Below are 19287 nucleotides of genomic sequence, written 5' to 3' on the forward strand. Positions count from 1 at the left end.
ATTTTTAGGTAGTCAGTGAAGTAGGTTGTTAACTAAACCCCACCATAGTTTGGCTCATGCAGTCTGTGGATAGTGGTAACCTTGTTGGATGAGTGCAAGGTATTGGCACACTACATGTTTGTACAACGCTGAAGAGCCGGAGCTGTACTTATGCAACCAGGGTTCCCCAAGGTTCCCCAAGGAGGGAGAAATAAGGAATGAAGGTACATGTACATTTATTTTGTTTTTGCTTTGTTCTATCTCCATTTCCTAAGATGTGTGATTTTAAACAGTAAGAAATTGGTAGTAGGACTGAGAATGAGGTGTTTTTCCCTTTTATTTCCCTTTAAACACTAAGAAGAAAAGTAAATATTGAAGCGATTATTAACATCAAAAGATAATTCCAGAGCTGGGGCTTTAGCTTACTAGTTCAGTGGGAGAGCTCTTGCTTAGCCAGTGCAAATCCCTTGGTTTGGTCCTCAACTCTGGTGGTGGGGAAGATAATAATCTCACTATACTAAGTAAAAGTAGACATATAAATATATGTGTATGTGGCTTTTTAGCTTTAAAAAATCATTTTGTGTTTTGCTGGATTTTCACAAATGTTTATAACAAGTTAAAAGGTAGCTGCCAAAACTTAACTTTTAGGTTACATGGTAAAATAAATACATGTCTTTTCATTAATAAATAGGCCTTTCATATTATTGCCTATATTTTTGTTTTGCAATGATTATATGCTATTTATTTAAGTAATTTTTAAAATTAAATTTAAACAAGTTATTTTTGGAGAGAAGTTTTGAAATTTCTTATATTCAAAGTTGTTAAAACTTGAGGTCTAATTTAGTTATATTCTTACCTTAGCCTCCAGCTGCACCAACAAGTAGAAATTATGCAGAAATGAGGGAAAAACTTCGTTTACGGCTGACCAAAAGGAAGGAAGAACAACCCAAGAAAATGGAGCAGATATCAGAACGGGAGGGTGTAGTTGACCATCGGAGAGTGGAAGATTTGCTTCAGTTTATAAACAGCTCAGAGGCCAAGCCAGTTAGTAGTAGTCGTGCAGCCAAACGAGCAAGGCACAAGCAGAGGAAGGTAAGTGACAACCCTCCATTTCCGGACATACAGGTACACATTTCAGAAAGCAGGACTGTTTGACATGCCTGCCCTGGCCCTGGTGCTCTGAGAATGTGATTGTCTGTCTCAGACAGCCTCATCTAGAAGCTATATCACTTTATGTTTTCTTAACAGTGAGTTTGTAGTAGTCTACATGGAGGCTTCCCTGTCCAGTGGGACAGCAAGCGTCTCCACCTTTGTGGGAACCTTCCTTCCAAAGAGACAGAAGGAATAGCTTTTGCCATGGGAAATAGAAAGGACTCTCTGAGGTTTAGAAGCTGAGAATGAGGAGATGTCTTGGTATGAAACTGAGTCTTGGCCCGTAGTGCCTGTATGTGCCTTTCCTAACAGACCTCCTACATTCTTGTTGTGACTACTGGCCCAACTAGTTAAAGGACAGTTAATAACATCAACATTATAAAGGGTAAAGTTAGCCAGCTGCCCTTGGTGGAAACCTGAGCAATTTTCACCTCCGCCCAGGTTCCAGTCTGTGACAAGACCTGACCCATTGTCTTGTATCATTAATAAAATGAAATCTTCAGTTGGTGAAACTTCTTTCCATCAAGCTGGAAAGCAGAAATGCACATTTGCTGTGTGATGGTAAATATTTCTGAAAACCCTTGCCCTTGTGAAAGTCTGCATATTTTGAGACTATCTTCCAGCATGGGAAAGGTTTTTGTTTGTTTTTACTTTTTAGTTTTTGAACACATTTTGGTTTTGTCTTATTTTTGCAGTTCCCCATGTTAGCTTCAGCCCTCACCTGGACAGCTAAGTTTGTCAGGAGCTTATATAGTCAGTAAGCTGATTCCTTGCCTTCCACATAAATAAGTGGTCAGCTCTCTGGGTGCTGCACACACAGCGCAACAGTTGCCTTGATTGCTCCCAGTATCTAGCTCTTGGTCAGATGCTGTTAGCTGCCCTGTTCCAGTAAAATATGTGTCTGCTTCAGTAGATAGATGAGATCCAAGAGTTCTCTAGGGTGAAATAATTGCAAGTAGGTATATTTAAGTTTTTAGTTGTTACTGTCTCTTTCAAAATTATGTGATCGATATGTCAAGGTTTTTTTTTTTAATTAGTCTTACTTATGTGGAGGGGAGGTAGCATCATGATATGTATATAAGTCAGAGGACAACTATTGCAGGATGAGTCTCCACCATGTGGGTCTGGGTCAAATTCAAATTCGTCAGGCAAGTGCCTTTACCTTCTGAACCACCTTGACAACCCTGCCAACTTTTAGAGTTCTTATCATGGTCTTAAGCCATCTTCTCTTTTTTTTCATTGACAGCTGGAAGAGAAGGCACGCCTGGAAGCTGAGGCCAGAGCACGGGAGCATCTGCATCATCAGGAAGAACAAAAGCAACGGGAGGATGAGGAGGAAGAAGAAGAGGAAGATGAGGAGCAGCGTTTCAAGGAGGAATTTCAGCGGCTTCAGGAGCTTCAGAAATTAAGAGCGGCAAAAAAGAAGAAAAAGGAGCGGCCAAGTAAAGACTGTTCCAAGTTGGAAATGCTCGCTAGAGATTTCCAGGCAGCAGCAGAGTCTATCTCTAACTCCGAAAACATCCACAATGGCTCAGTAGAACAAATTGAAGAACCAGAAACCTCATCTCACTCCCCTTCCAGACATATGAACCACTCAGAGCCTAGGCCAGGGCCTGGAGCCAATGGGGATGCCACAGATCCCATGGACCCCAGAGACTCTAAGCTTCTGCTACCCAAGGAAGTCAATGGGAAGCAGCATGAGCCTCTTGCGTTTCTCTTGGACATGATGCATCATCACAAGGAGGGAAACAGCAAACAAAAGTTAAAACAGACCAGCAAGACTAGCAATGAGCCAGCCAGGAAGCCCATGGATCCTCCCAAAACCACAGAGGTACAGCCCAAGACCCGGGCCCAGCCTGAGTTAAAACCTAAAGTAGTTGACCTTGCTCTCCTCACAGAGCAGAAGAGAGAGGAGAGAAAGGCCAACAGCAACAACAACAACAAAAAGCAGCTGAGCCACATCAAAGAGGAGAAGCTGAACACTGTCACTCCTGAGCCACCCTCCCCTAGTCAGCTCCTGCAGAATGGCAGGCTGATTCTGGCAAGTTCTCCACAGCCCAAGGGCAAGAATAAGAAAAATAAAAAGAAGAAAGGAGACAGAACCAGCAGTTCAATTGGTAAATAAGATCATAAGGGAACTATTCCCAGCTTTGGCTGGTACTATTTTGTGTGTGTGAGCTCTCTGCAGGCCCCTGCAGGTGGGATGTTGCTTATCTATAGCTTTTCACAATAATAATTGTAGCTGTTACATTATTATTATTATTCTGAAATAATTTTAGACATAAAAAGCTATAAAAGTGCAAAATATTTTTTCAATGTATTTTTGATCTGTGGTTAGTTGAATCTACAGGTACAAACCTGGAGGGTAAGGAAGGCGGCAGCTATAACATCCATCCCATCCTGGGTCTTTTTGGGTTGAGGTTATATTTGCCCATTTCTACTGCATTTGTATTGATGGTTCCCATCTTAAAGTTAGTAAGTTTTGTTTTCTCTGTCACAGTGAGTTCCCATGACACTCCAGTGCATTGTGTGTGTTTTCAGGTGTCATTGGATAGTGAGAACTTGATCTATTCACGTGGGTACTGTCTTACATGGGTCTAGAACATTCTTGAAGCAGTTGCAGAATTTTCTGTCCTTACACTCTGGTGAAGTATGCACTTCCTGTTTGGTACATAAAAGTAACATGCTCCATATTCTTTTGCCTTTTGCTGGTTTTCCTTAATTTTTTTTTCTGGGGAGCACTTTCATAACTGTTCAAAGAACTCTTCCTTGCTTTTTACAAATGTTTCGAATGTGCTGCATTATTTTTGTGGAAAAGTTAATTGGGTTGTTCCCAGAGCTTTATAATTTCACGCGATGCTGAGTATAATGCTGTCCACGTCTGTCTTCCTGACTGCAGGTTTATCTTTAGAGTACTTGCTCAGAAAAGGGAGTTCTGCTCAGATAGCAAGTGTACAGTTATTTTATGGGATGCCTCCACATTCCTCCAGCCATTCAGGAGGCCCTCTTGCAAGCCACCCGTGTTCTCCTGACCCACCACAGCCCAGCCTGAAGTTTCATGCGAGGCTATTTAGCTTTTACCAACCCATTAACTGGAATCACTCCTAGGAGTGGTTTTCATGGCCATTTCCATCTAATTTGCAGTAAGGTTAGTAAACTTTTATAGAAAGTTTGCTTGTGTGCCTTTTTGTATATTTTCTATTCATATCTTGTTTTAATTAAGAGTTTCTGTTGTTGTGGTAGAACATCACGACTAAAGCAGCTTGTGGAGAAAGGATTTATTTCATCTTAGAGCTTGATGTCTGTCATCCAGAAAAATCAGGACAGAACTCAAGGCAGGAACTTGGAGGCAGGAACTGAGGCAAGAAGCCATAAAGGAGTACTTCTTACTGGCTTGCTCCTCATGGCTTGCTGAACCTGCTTTCTTATAACACACAGTACCACCATCCCAGGAGTAGCAGCAACCAAGCAATGAACTAGGCCCTCACACATCAATCAAGAAAAATGCACCACAGGCTTGCTCACAGGCCAGCCTAGTGGAGTCATTTTCTAAAGTTTCCCTCTTCCAAAATGACTCTAGCCTGTGTAAAGCTGATAAAAAACTTTCCAACACATACGTTTTACCTGTTTTGTTTTTCATCTAGAATTTTGTTGTTTAAGAAATCTTTACAAATTAGGGATATGAGTTTCCACCTGTGTCCAGTGCTGCCAAGATTTTCTCCTAGTTCTTAAGTTTCTTGTGGACTTGATTTACTGGGAAGAAGATACACATGTTTCTCTAGAGTTTGTATGGTTTCTTTTCCCTCCCCCTCATAGAGATCTTGAATACAGTTGGGGTTTATTCTTGGGTATGAGGTAAGGTATGGGCTCATTGTTCTCTTTTCCTAAATGGTTACACAGTTGTCTTGAAGCATTTATGAAGAAGCTCATCCTGTCCCCATGGCCTACAGTGCTGCCCTTTTGCAGCAGGTCTGTGTATGTGCTTAGTGATCTATCCTGTGTTTATTGCTCTGAACTGTTATTTTTAGTCTCTGTATTTTACTGGCTCTTCTCACCTCTTCGTGCTTTTTGTTTTGTTTTGGAATTTTGCTGTTCTTCTATATGAGTTATAATGTGAGTATAACTATAAAGTACGTATTGTATTTTGGAACTTAATTTTAAAATGGATGAAATATCTCCATGTATTTATTTTTCAGTGCTAAGATTGAAACTCATAGCCTGTGCATGTTAGAAAGGCACTGTACCCCTGAGCTACATACTTTACCATAATACAGTTTCATATTAATTATAATGTAATGTTTCATTTTAAAATTTAAAATTTAAAATATGACTCTTAAAAACATATATGGCTCAAATTGTATTTCTATTAGCCAGTGCCGCTTAACTGGTTGTTTATGTGAAGCTGTGTTGTTGTTTGTGTGTGTGTACACTTCACATCTTTTGCTTTACTAAATTGCCTCACTGTTCAGGTCTTATTATTCACTGTAGTTTACGGGTGTAGGCACATCGTGAATTGTAGGCAGGGATGACTGATGTGTACTCCCCTACTCACATACACTGGACTCGTTCTCTCTCAGTCTGTGTGTGTGGTTGTTGCTGCTCTGTGGTTTGTGTTTTTTGTTTTTTTAAGATAATGTCTTATGTAATTCAAGATAGCCTCCAACTCCCTTTATGTAGCTTAGAGTGACCTTGCACTTCTGACCCTCTTGATTTGACCTCCTAAATACTAGAATTATTGATATATTCTACCGCTCCCTTTTTATGCAGTAGTGAGAATTGAACCTGGGGCTTTGTGACAAGTCCTCTACCAACTAGCTACATACTGGTCCCACTCTTATAGTTCTTTCTTTTGATCTGCTTATTTTGGTTTGGGTTTTGTTTGTTTTCAGGACACGGTTTCTCTGCGTAGACCTGATTATCTGGGAACTCTCCAGACTGGCCTTGAACTCAGAGATCCCCTGTTTCTCTGCCTCCCAAGTGCTGGGACTAAAGGTGTGTGCCACCATACCCAGCTCTTCTACTATTGTTGTTATGCCTTTATCTGGTCTTGGTATCAAAGTGATACTGGACTCAGAAGAGTTTGGAAGCCTTACTTTCCTATTTTATAGAATAATTTAAATAGTATTGACATTAGTTCTTCTTTGAAGTTTAGATAAAATTCTACTACAATTCCATCTAGTCTTGGGCTTTTTCTAATGTGGGAAGCTTTTTATTACTATTTCAATGTTGTGGCTGGCTATAGATATATTTGAATTATTTGTCTCTTTGATTTAAGAATGTTGTATGCATCTGGGAATCTATCCATTTCTTTTATATTGCCCATTTAGTGGAATAGAGATTAAAAATAGATCCTTAAGACTTTCTGTATATCATTTATTTATGTTACAATGTCATCTCCCTTTCATTTCTTTTTTTTCCCCCGTTTTTTTGTTTTGTTTTTTGAGACAGAGTTTTTCTCTGTGTAACTGCCCTGGCTGTCCTGGAATCACTCTGTGAACCAGGCTGGCCTCTAACTTACAGAGATCCACCTGTCTCTGCCTCCTGAGTGCTGGTTTTAAAGGCAAACACCACTACTACCCAACTTTCTATTTATTTCTAAATTTTAGTCATTTGTGTCTTTTTCCAGGCTGGCCTCAGAGATTTGCCTGCCTTTGCCTTCTCTCCTACATGCTAGAATTAAAGGCATGTATAACCATGCTCAGCTTGATTTTAACTTTTTTTTTTTTTTTTGGTTTTTCGAGACAGGGTTTCTCTGTGGCTTTGGAGCCTGTCCTGGAACTAGCTCTGTAGTCCAGGCTGGTCTCGAACTCACAGAGATCCACCTGCCTCTGCCTCCCGAGTGCTGGGATTAAAGGCGTGTGCCACCATCGCCCGGCTTTGATTTTAACTTTTTATGTGTATGGGTGTTTTACCTATATGAATGTCTATCTACCATGTGCATGCCTGGTACCTGTTAGGTCCAAAGGAGTGACAGGTTTCCCTGGAACTCAAGTTACAGATGGTAATGAGCTGCTGTATGGGTACTGGGAATCAAACCTGGATCTTCAGGAAGATTAGCTAATGCTTCTATCCACCTAGCTATATTTCCAGTCTTTGGGGTTCTTGCTTCTTGGGGGGGGGGGGGGTCTTTTGTTACTGTTTGTTTCTTTGTTTCTTGAGACAGGTCTCATTATGTAGTTCTGGCTAGTCTGGAGAGGTCTGTCTGCTTCTTTGTACCCAGCACTGATTAAAGGTGTGCACCATGACACAAAACCTCTCTTCCAAGCCTTGGACCGAGTCACATTCTTCCTGAAGTGATTGAAATGTTTCCACATTGACTGAGATGCTGGCCTTTGGAATGAGGCTTAGATATTCCACCTAATGCTAGGACAGAAGCCAGTGACTCTTAAATTTCTTGAATGTTTTCATGAAGAAAATATGCTGAAGTTTTTCAAAGTTTTTCTTGCACCTGCTGCAGTAATTATGATTTTTCTTCTCTGGCCTATTCATGAGTGTTATTATTCTAGTTTCCTAACATTAAACAAACCTTAAGTTCCTGTAATAATTACCACTTGCATGTGGTAATTATATTCTTTGGTTGAGATTCTATTTGTGTTACTTTATTGTCTTGATAGTCATGGCCTGTAACTTTCCCTTTTGTTGCTGTTTTTAATTACTTCTGTATTTGCACATGGTGGGAGTGTCGATCATTATACTTTCTTTAAAGGAATTAGAGAGCTTTGAGTTTTCTTATTTCAGCTCTGAAACACCTTCAGGCTGCATGGGAACGAAGTAATAAGAGTTTTTAGAAACTCAACAGCATTCTGTCTCTCCCCGTGGAAATCTTATGTTTCTTCATGTGATGAGGTTAATTTTGAAAGACTTTTTAGTTTTTAAATTTCCCTTTTCAGCTAAAATTTCAAATTTTGTATACAGTCTCCAAAGTATATTAAGATTTGTTTGCTTGCTCAGGACAGGCTCTTCTGATGATTACTTTAATTGTATCCAAAAAAAATCTTTTTAAGACAAGGTCTTATTAGGGAGCTCAAGCTTGCTGCACACTTGTATGTTGCCTGGCTGGCTTTTATCTCTGCTGTCACCACCTCCTCCTGAATGCTGGGATCACAGTCTAGTGTCACCATACTTGGCTCTGTGGTCTTACAGATAAGTTTTCACGAAGTTGTTTGAAAGTCTATGGTTTCCATGTTGTTAGCTTTGTGTGTGTGTATGATTTCTCTCTCCATTCACCTGGGAGCATGTTAGCAGCTTGAGTTTCTAGGTGCAAGGGCCTATTCATTTCTAGGTGTTCTTTCCCCTTGCTGCATTATGGTTACAGTGTTTGGACTTTTCTATATCCTGAATTGTATAGATCACTCCATTTGCAACCTTATTATAGCTTTCTATTATTAAAACAGAATATTTGAGATAATCAACTTCTAAAGAGGAAAAGTTTATTTTGCTCTCAGTTTTGAAGATTTTCGTCTCTAGTCAGTTAGCCTTATTGCTTTGGTGCCTGTGGTGAAACAGCATGTGATGGCAGATAGAATCAGCCCAACTTACAATGACTGGGAGGCAGAGAGATGGAGGGAAGAGGTAAAAAGCCAAGAATGTTCCCCCCAATGATCGAACTTCTTTCCTGTAGTCCCCACATCCATAGTTTTCATTACTTCCCAATAGCCCCATGGCCTTTGTGGACTATAGTCCTAACTAGAGCAGAATTCTTAGATGTCAGCTTTTGTGAATGTCTCATGTGAACCTGAGATACAGATGTATTTCTGCTTAAGGCATTTGTGATACTTATACTAGAAGCACTCTGCCACTAAGGTGCATCTCCACTTTTTTGGAGGAAGAATCTTGCTAAGTTCTCCAGATTAGCAACAAACTTGAAAGTCCTCCTGCCTTAACCCCCTGAGTATAACTAGATGTTTCTATTCCACCCACCAGTTCTTGAATAACCACTCTGAGGCTTAATATTAATTAATTAATTAATTAATTAATAATTAATAACACTGTTTGGCCTATTAGTTCAAGTTTATTATTAACTAGCTCTTACAACTTAAATTAATCCATTTCTATTATTATCATGGCTCATGGCTTGCTACCTCATATCTTGCTTCCCCAGCCGCTGCTAGCATCTGCCTGACTTTTGACCAAAGCATCTTCTTTATTAAGCATTGGTAGTAAAACATTCAAAGCATAGAGAGAGACATCCCACATCTCTGAGTAACTAATGTTACAAGGACGTACTACCACACAACTCCCAAGGTTAGCCCAGACTATATAATGGGGACCTTGTCAGGATTTGGTGGGGGGGGAGAATTTTCTTTGGTAAGTTAACATCATTCACATTTGTTATAATAATTTTATAGTTGGCATCAATGTTATCACTATCTTGTAATTACTTTGAGTATTTTTTGTATGTGCTGTTTTCTTCTCTGATACTTTCTTCAACACTTATTTCTAAACATATTTGACGATTAGGGAAAATTAAGGATTTGTACTCATGTTTGTGTGGGCCTTGTGCTACTTCTAGGAAGAACAGGAAAGTCCTAAGGAAGGTAGGTTCTTAGGCCAATGGAGGGATGGCCTGCTTTAGAACATACACGCTTTTTTTTTCCAATTTGTTTTATTTATTTGTGTACGTCTGTGTGCATGTAACAGAGGCCAGAAGAGGGCATTGAGTTCCCTGAACCTGGAGTTACCTTTAAGCTATGAGCTGCTTGATATGGATGCTGGGATTTGAACTGGCATCTCCTGGAAAGGCAGTAGAGCGACCTCTCCAGCCCCCAGAACATGTACTCTTCATAAATAATCTAGGTCCTGTAGAGAAGAAGGTGACTCCTCTGAGAGTCATTCATGAGGCTCTGCCCTCTAGACCCCACCTTCTAGCACTGCTATACAAGGAGGTAAGCCTCAGTGTGGATTTGTGGGGTCAAACTATGTCCCAGTTGTGGTAGATTCTTTATACTTACTGCTTCAGTACCCTAGTGCCTAGTCCCCTGCATCTCCTGCCTTATTTGACTTCAAGGCATTCACCACACCTCCTCCTTCCTCTGTTATTGTCAGTGAGCCAGAAATCTTATTATAGATTGTTGTAAGCCACCATGTGGTTGCTGGGAATTGAACTCTGGATCTCTGGAAGAACAACCAGTGATCTTAACCTCTGAGCCATCTCCCCAGCCCCAGTTCCACTCTTTCTACTGTGCTATTCCCATTCCTTCTCTTCATCTTGCTTATTTGCATTGCTTCTGCTTTGTCTGAATATAGCATCTTTAGGTAATTCTTGGGACATCACTTCTAAGTGCCCTGGTCCTCTGATAAGTGAAGCACAGCCTTAACATGACTCCTCCCATCTGAATTCCTCCTCATTGACAGTGACGGTAGGGTTCCATTGGATTTAAAATTCTTGAGTCACATCTGTATTTTAATATGCTGTGGAAAAACTGTTCTCAAAACTAAACACAGCTTCTTATACTAAGGTTTTATAAATACTTATATTTTTGAGACAGGGTCTCATGTAATACAAGCAGACCTCCAACTTTCTATGTATCTGACAATGACTTTGAACTTCTCATTTTCCTGCCTATACCTGAGTCCTGGGATTATAGGATTACATGGGATGTACCACCATGTCCAATTTATATGTAGTACTGGAGATTGAGCCCAGAGTTTCATGAATACTGCGTAGAAGCTCCTAAGCTAAGCTTACTTTCTCAGTCTGAGACTGCTAATTCTGCTTAGGAGAGCATACACTAGACACTGGAATACTACACCTGCACCGCTGTGCTCAGTGTGTGGTGTGCTTACCCTTGTCCTGAGGCTGAGAAGAGGCTGCTGAACTGCATCCTCACACACCTACAGCATGTCTTCTCCAGACAAGGCCAGAGCTTTTTTGTCACTTCATGGTTTGCATGATCATCTTTGCTTTTGGTTATTTATTATTCTCCTTTTTACATTTATTAACTTGTTTTCGGGAGCACATTAACACATACTTGCTACAGAGCAAGTATGGAGGTCAGTACGCAGCTCACAGAAGTTGGTTCTCTCCTACATTATTGCAGTCAGAACTTGGCAACAAGTGCTTTTTCTCAATAAGCCATCTCATTGGCTATTTTGCCTTTTTTTTTTTTTTTTTTTTTTTGATTTTTCGAGACAGGGTTTCTCCTTAGCTTTTGGTTCCTGTCCTGAAACTAGCTCTTGTAGACTAGGCTGGCCTTGAACTCACAGAGATCCACCTGTCTCTACCTCCTGAGTGCTGGGATTAAAGGTGTGCACCACCACTGCCCTGCTAGCCTTTTTCTATTCTTAAGATAGGTTTTTATGTAGCCAGGCTATACTGACTAGAATAACATGTCTTCTCTGCCATGCCAACTTCTTTCTGTGCTTTTTGTTACTACTGCTTAAATTTTTTTTAATTTTTTTTATTTATTGAACTATACATTTTTCTCTGCTTCCCTCCCTGACTCTCCCCTCCACTTCAACCCTCTCCATGGTCCCTATGCTCCCAATTTACTCAGGAGATCTTGTCCTTTACTACTTTCCATGTAGATTAGATTTATATATGTCTCTCTTAGGGTCCTCATTGTTGTCTAGGTTCTCTGGGATTGTGGTTTGTAGGCTCGTTTTGTTTTATGTTTTAAAATCACCTATGAGTGAGTACATATGATAATTGTCTTTCTGTGTCTGGGTTACCTCACTCAAAATGATGTTTTCTAGCTCCATCCATTTTCCTTCAAAATTCAAGATGTCATTATTTTTCTGCTGTGCAGTACTCCATTGTGTAAATGTACCACATTTTCCTTATTCATTCTTCGGTCAAGGGGCATTTATGTTGTTTCCAGGTTCTGGCTATGACAAACAGCTGCTATGAACATAGTTGAGTACATGTCCTTGTGGTATGATTGAGCATCCTTTTGGATATATACCCAAAAGTGATATTACTGGGTCTTGAAGAAGGTTGTTTCCTAATTTTCTGAGAAATTGCCACACTGACATCCAAAGGGGCTGTACCAGCTTGCATTCCCACCAGCAATGCAGAAGTTGTCATCGGTGTTTTTGATCTTGGCCATTCTTATAGGTGTAAGATAGAATCTCAGAGTTGTTTTGATTTGCATTTTTCTGATGACTAAAGATGTTGAATATTTCCTTAAGTGTCTTTCAGCCATGTTAGATTCCTTTGTTGAGAGTTCTCTGTTTAGGTCTGTACTCCTTTTTTTTTTTTTATTGCCTTAAATCTTTACTGCTTAAATCTTTAGGGTCTATTTGGAATGCAGTTTTGTGCAGGTGTCCTTGTCTTTCCCTTCCTTCTGAGTTTAGATATAACTAGAGTCCTCTTCTGGCCCTGTTCTTTTCAGAATGGACGCTCCCAGTCCTTGGTACTCTAATCCTGTGAGTTGTCACAATGGCGGCTGTTATTAAGCAAGTGAGATGTGCCTTAATAAGGACACTGTGGAAAAGCCTGTGATGGAAGGAACTAGGGTGATGATCTGGGGTGACTGAAGCTCATTCTTAACAAAGAACTGTGAACTACCTCTACCTTTCCATTTTCATTGATATTGCATACTTGGAACCTTGAGCTGAACTTGGGGAAGAGACTCAATGTCCAGTCAGACCTGGGCACAACAGGGGACAAATGTTGAAATTCTCAGACATGGCTGAGGTCCTGGGAAGTAGAATGAATGTCCCTTAACTAATGACCCTCTGGTGCCTTGCAAAGGAAAGTAGGGCAGCACTCTTGATTTGGAAAGTCCTAAGTTCTGAGTCGGGGTTCCTTCAGGGAATCTTTTTGGTGGGTTTTTGAAGCAGTAATGGCTAGTTTGGCAGATGGGTGAGTAGCTTTAGGGATTCACAAGAGCAATCTGCCCTTCTGGCCTTTTGCAGAATCTTGCATTAAATACTTTGTGCAGTGTTTATCCTGGTGAGATATCCACTCTTGATAATGTGATGTGTCTCCTTCCCTTACTTTACAGATGATGTTTTCTTGCCTAAAGACATCGACCTGGACAGTGTGGATATGGATGAGACTGAGCGGGAGGTGGAGTATTTCAAAAGGTAACACAAGGCTTGCATGTCAGGACATTGTTAGGTTCCTGGTTGCTGAGCTTATCTCGTTTTTCTGTTCCTGTGACCTTCCTGTGACATTTCTGTCACCCTGGATGAATATCATGAACAAGCCAAATAGCAAACAGCCCAAATCTATTCCCTACCCCATACACCTGCTCTTACGTACACACTTGGTTTTCTCTCTCCTCTTTCATTTTGTCTATGTTGATGGTGGTTCCCCTGGTTGAGCCTGATTCAGCAGACTCACTTAACTTCCAAAACTGCTACTTCTGATTCTAGCCTCCCGTGTTCTTAGGCACCTTGCAGGTGAGTCTCATGTACATGTGGCATTTGAACATACTAACATGACCTTCTTTAAGGAGAAAAGTAACACTAAAGATACACGCAGCTATTCTGGTGACCAACCTAATTGGGACCATATTCAAGGATGTTTCATTTACTATATAAATTGTGGCAACAAGAAAATACCCCCCCCCTTTTTTTTAAGATAGGGTTTCTCTGTGTGACAGCTCTACCTATCCTAGAACCTACTCTGTAGACCTAGTGGCCTCAAACTCACAGAACTCCACCGGCCTCTGCTTCCCAAGTGCTGGGATTAAGGGCATGCGCTACCACTGCTCGGTGGCTTAAGTATATTTATAAAAAGTCCAAGCCGGGCGGTGGTGGCGCACGCCTTTAATCCCAGCACTCGGGAGGCAGAGGCAGGTGGATCTCTGTGAGTTCGAGACCAGCCTGGTCTACAAGAGCTAGTTCCAGGACAGGCTCCAAAAAAAACCACAGAGAAACCCTGTCTCGAAAAACCAAAAAAAAAAAAAAAAAAAAAAAAAAAAAAAAGTCCAAAAGAGCTTGTGAGCAAATTAATTTAATTTTTTATTTTTTTCAGTAATTTTTTGTATGTTTAATTTTAAAGACAGGATCTCCTATAATCCAGGCGGGCCTCCTGCTTCTCTCTTCTTATTGGTAGGATTATAGATATACCTCACCATATCCCACTTGAATTTTTAAAGTGTCTGGGCAAGGTGGTTAGATATAAAGTCAATACAGGTGATTCTGCTTTGATGTCATAGACTGTAAGGAACTCCAGAGGGACCACATACCAAATCTGCATTCTGAAACTTTCAACTTTAGCATCCCTGCTGGATTTGATCCCTAGCATGGGGAAGAGGTGCTAAATGCCTTGCTGTCTTGGCATCTGTTCCCAGGTACTTGTGGCCTGGAATGTAGGCTGGTGTGAGACTGGTCACCAAACAAATGCTCTGCTGCTGAGTAGCTTCCCTATCCCCATGTTTGAGATAGGATCTAAGATTCTCAGGCAGGCCTTGAACTCATGATATTCCTGCCTCAGCCTCCTAGATGCCTTAGTTTACAGGTGCTTAGCCACCAGTCCAATAGCCCCTACATTCCTGGCCACAAATATCTGGGAACAGATGATAAGAAAGCCAGGAACTAAAGCCAAGACTGAAACTGAGCATTATGATGCATTCCTGTAGTTCCAGCTACCTGGAAAGCTGAGATAAGGTGATAACAAATTTGAGGCTAATCTTGATTACACAGTGAAAACCTTTCTCCAAAAATATAAGTAGGGACTAGAGGGATGGATGGCTCATCAGTTAAGAGCTCATACTGCTCTAGCCCTAAGACCAAGTATGATTCTCAGCATTCATGTCAGTAGCTCACAGCTGCTCCAAGAAACCTGGTATCATCTTCTCACCTCTTTGGGCACATATACTCAGGTATATATACCCTGACAAAGACACACACATCTACATATAATTAAAATAGAAATAGGGCTGGAGAGATGGCTTAGCAGTCAAAAATACTTGTTCCTTTTCCGGAGGACCAAAATTCCAGTGTCCTGTATTCACAAGAGTGGCTTAAAATCTCCTGTAACTACAGCTCCAGGAGATCTGAATTCTTCTGACCTCCACAGACAGACACACATGTGCATAAATAATAAATCTTTTGTTAAAAAAAATGGAATATGGGGCTGGAGAGATGGCTCAGTGGTTAAGAGCATCACCTGCTCTTCCAAAGGTCCTGAGTTCAATTCCCAGCAACCACATGGTGGCTCATGGCCATCTGTAATGAGATCTGTGCCCTCTTCTGGCCTGCAGGCAGAGTACTTAGAATACTGTATACATAATAAATAAATAAATCTTTTTTAAAAAATGGAATATGGTAAACAAAAATAGGTCAGTAACCACAAATAAAAAGGTGCAGTATCCCATAGTTGTGATTCCAGCACTCAGGGGGCTGAGGTAGGATCATTGTAAGTCCAAAACCAACCTTGGCTACTTAGTAACTACAGGTCAGCCTAGTAAAAAAAACTAAATGAAAATAAAAGTATCTGTTAGAACAGTGGTTCTCAATCTTTCTAATTTTAGGACACTTTAATACAGTTCCTTATGTTATGGTGACCCCTGACCATAAAATTGTTTTGTTACTACTTCATAACAACTTTTGCCACTATTATGAATTATAATATGAATATCTGATACACAGAATATCTGCTCTGCAACCCCTGTGAAAGGGTTATTAGGACACCCCACTCAGAGTTCATGACCCACCACAGGTTGAAAACCATTGTATTAAATGATAGTAAAAATCTTGAATGTACATTTATATGCATATTATTTACAAGGCCATACTTGAAATAGCCAGACATGCTGTTGCACACCTGGAAAATGAATTCAAGACCAGCCTGATCTCCAAAGCAATATTATCTCAAAAAACAAAAAAACTACAGAAGAAAAAGGGAAGTGACAGACAAGCAAAAAGGACTGCAATATTGCTGGACATTGTGGCACGTACCTTATTAGTCCCATCATTCAGGAAGCAGAGGCAGGCAAATCTCAGTGACTTTAAGACCAGCCAGGGCAATATAGTGAGGTGCTTGTCTCAAAAGCAAAACGAAACAAAAACAAGTAGAACTGCAGTATTGGCCAGTGAAGAAAATCCACCTGGTAAAGCAGTGTACCAGAAGAGTGTGATGGCTATTCTTGGTTGTCAGCTTGACTACATCTGGAATTAACTAAAGCCCAAGTGTGGTACATCTGTGTGAAATTATTTTCTTAATTAAATCACTGAAAGTGAGAAGATCCACTTCTAATCTGGGTCTTCTGCGATGGGAAGATCCACCTTTAATCTGGGCCACACTTTCTGTGTCTGCCTATGTAAGGACATGGAAAAGGGTCCCTTTGCCTGCTTGTTCTCACTTTTCACTGGCAAGTCCATTCCTTCACTTGCCTACAGAGTCTACTTCTTCAGGGTTCTGATGTATACTGAAGACCAGCTGAGACATCCAGCCTCGTGGACTGAACTGATTGGATTCTTGGACTTTCCATTAGTAGGCAGCCATTGTTGAACTATCTGGACCGCAGCCTGTAAATTACTCTAATAAATAACATATATAAGTGTACACACACACACACACACATTTGCAGTCTATCAGTTCTGTTCCTTTAGAAAACCCTGACTAATACAAAGAGAAAGGACAAAAAAAAATATTACGGAGGAAACAATTTTTTACTTGGGAAGGAAGAAGCATGTAAAAGATAAAAGCTGTGTTTTTCCACATTGCTCTCAGCTTTCAGCTGTGACTCCTAGGCTGTTCAGAAAAAAAAAAAAAAAAAAAAAAACAACTGAAGGCTAAGCAAGTTAAGAGGAGGGAGTAAAACAATTTTATAGACTACCTTTTGTCTCTGAGAGTAAACGTGAAAGAACAGATCACAGGGACTAGCTGTATGCTTCAGTATAGAAGTTAACTTGTTTTTCTCTATACCATCAATAATTTGAAGTTGTTGTTTAAATAGATGTAGCATTTATCTCATTAGTAGGGACCTGCTTAGCTGTGTGAGGTCCTAGGTTCCCTCCAAAAAACAAAAGGAAGACAGAAAGGAAGGTTGGGTCAGATAGCATTTACCATAGTACCCAAATCACTCCAGTAGCCATGGTTGAAGTTATTGGAGGTTATAAAAGACTTATACACAGAAATCTAGGGGACTTTTTTTGTTTGTTTTTTGTTTTTTCAAGACAGGGTTTCTCTGTGTAGTCCTGACTGTCCTGGAATTCACTCTGTAGATCAGGCTGGCCTCGAACTAACAGAGATTCTCCTGCCTCTGCTTCCTGAGTGCTGTGATTAAAGGCATGCTCCACCACCGCCCAGCTTCTAGGAAGCTTTATAAAGAAAAAAAAACTATAAAGGGGGCCAGCTAGATGGCTAAACGGGTAAAAGCACTTACTGCCAAGCCTGACAACCTGAATTCGATCCCTAGAACCCAAATAGAAGGAGAGAACCAACTCCTGCAAGTCTTTCTCTGACTCCCTTATTTGTACCTTGACAGACATACCAATAAGGAAGGAAGGAAAAAAATGTCTAAAAAGGAAAACAAACCTCACTGGAGCTGGAAAGATGGCTCAGCAGTTAAAAGCATTTGTTGCACTTGGAGAGAACCTGAGTTCATTTTCCAGCCCTCATATGATTGTTTACAACTGTCTATAACTCCATTTCCAGGAAATCCGGTGCCCTCTTCTGGCTTACTTGAGCACCTGGCATGCATGTGGTACACATGAAAACATATAGGCAAAACACACATACACATAAACTTAAACCAAAATCAAAACCAATAGAGATCTTGTTTAAAAGACAGGAAGAGCTAATATCCATGAAGCCTTTGAATTTCCCAGATTTTATCTCTAGGCTTAAATTTCAATAATGAGGCTTCTTTAGAGAAATGGAACTGATCGAATGAATATGGATATAAAGAAGGGATTTATAAGAGTGACTTACAGGCTGTGGTGCTGCTAGTCTGTCTCTTCTCTCAACAGAAAGACCACAAAAATGGACATTACAGCAGTCTCAAACTGGTACTAGAATCTCAGAGGATTCCTAGAAAGTTGCTAGTCTCCAGTCTACGTTGGAATCCTGAAGAATTGAGTTCTGTTACTCAATTCAAAAGGAATGCTTCAGCAACAGGATATGAACTTGCCAGCCAGAGCGAGAGCAAGCAGGCAAAAAACAGCTTTCCTCCTCTTATGTCCACTAAAAAGTGTAGCCCAGGCTTAGCATGCTCTTCCTACCTCAAATCAGCGAATTAAGAAAATTTCTCACAGGAGTACCCAGCTGCTTGGGTCTTAGTTGTTCTAGACATAGTCGACCAAGATTAGGCATTACAGTCATGAAACTTGTGTTTCTAAAGCGTTAGAGTAAGTTGTGATTGAATCACGGAGGGGAGTTTGTGAGTAGCACCAAGGAGCAGAACCCAGCAGCTCCTGGTAGAGACAGACACAGATGGGATATTTGAGAAATGCTACTTATTTCAAGTTTAAAAGCAAACAGAATAGGAGTGCTTAGTGTAATGTGCCACCAGAAACACAGCTCTGCTTCTAGGCCTGAGAAATGGTTGCCAGCCCATGTGGCTTCACACACATGCTGTCCTGTTCATTTTGTTTGTAATCACCAAAAGCTTTATGTCCCTCTAGAAGAATTCCACTGCCCATTAAGAGCAGCTGTCTGCAGTGCAGCACCAAGAAAAGTTTTCCACAGCAGTGTACAAAGTGACTAGGCTAGCATAAGACACATGGTGCCAGATTACATGTGCATTCATCCACTGACAGACCTTCATCACTATTTCTTGGTGCTGAGGCAAGGTAAGTCTTGGCAGTACAGGGCAGGAAAAGGTGTGGCACTGTGTCCTGACTGAGGTGACCCACAAGGATAGAGCCATGTGTTGGTACTAATAAGTTCCATACTTGCTGGCCATGTGCTTTTCATGAATCATAGATCAATAAAGTAAGTTTTTTAATAGTTGGGTATAGGGAATGTAACTCATTTTGTAGAATACCCTGGATTCAGTCCCCAGCACTGCATAAAACCAGATGTGAAAGATATGCATACCTATAATCCCAGCACTTGAGATGTAGAGACAGAATGACCAGAATTCAAGGTCATTGTCAGATACATGGTGAATTGAAGGCTAATATGTGACCCTCACTGAAGAAATAAAATGTTCGGTGCTGGAGAGATGGCTCAGTGGTTAAGAGCACTGGCTGCTCTCCCAGAGGTCATGAGTTCAATTCCCAGTAACCACATGGTGGCTCACAACCATCTTTAAT

General features: G+C 40.6%; 1 protein-coding gene across 4 annotated transcripts in view; it reads left to right on the plus strand.

Moving 5' to 3' along the window:
* Positions 1-19287, plus strand: part of LOC121436448 (protein FAM193A) — a 125462-nt gene that overhangs the window by 100536 nt on the left and 5639 nt on the right. For all 4 annotated transcript variants that reach the window (XM_041636370.1, XM_041636367.1, XM_041636369.1 and 1 more), the window contains exons 17-19: positions 841-1071; positions 2378-3248; positions 13080-13161. In XM_041636370.1, coding sequence (XP_041492304.1) covers positions 841-1071; positions 2378-3248; positions 13080-13161 — 1184 coding nt within the window. The remainder of the gene's footprint in view (positions 1-840; positions 1072-2377; positions 3249-13079; positions 13162-19287) is intronic.

This window comes from Microtus oregoni, unplaced genomic scaffold, assembly GCF_018167655.1.
Source record: "Microtus oregoni isolate MIOR12 unplaced genomic scaffold, Mior012 000049F_ref0000343, whole genome shotgun sequence".
NCBI classification, from domain to species: Eukaryota; Metazoa; Chordata; class Mammalia; order Rodentia; family Cricetidae; genus Microtus; species Microtus oregoni.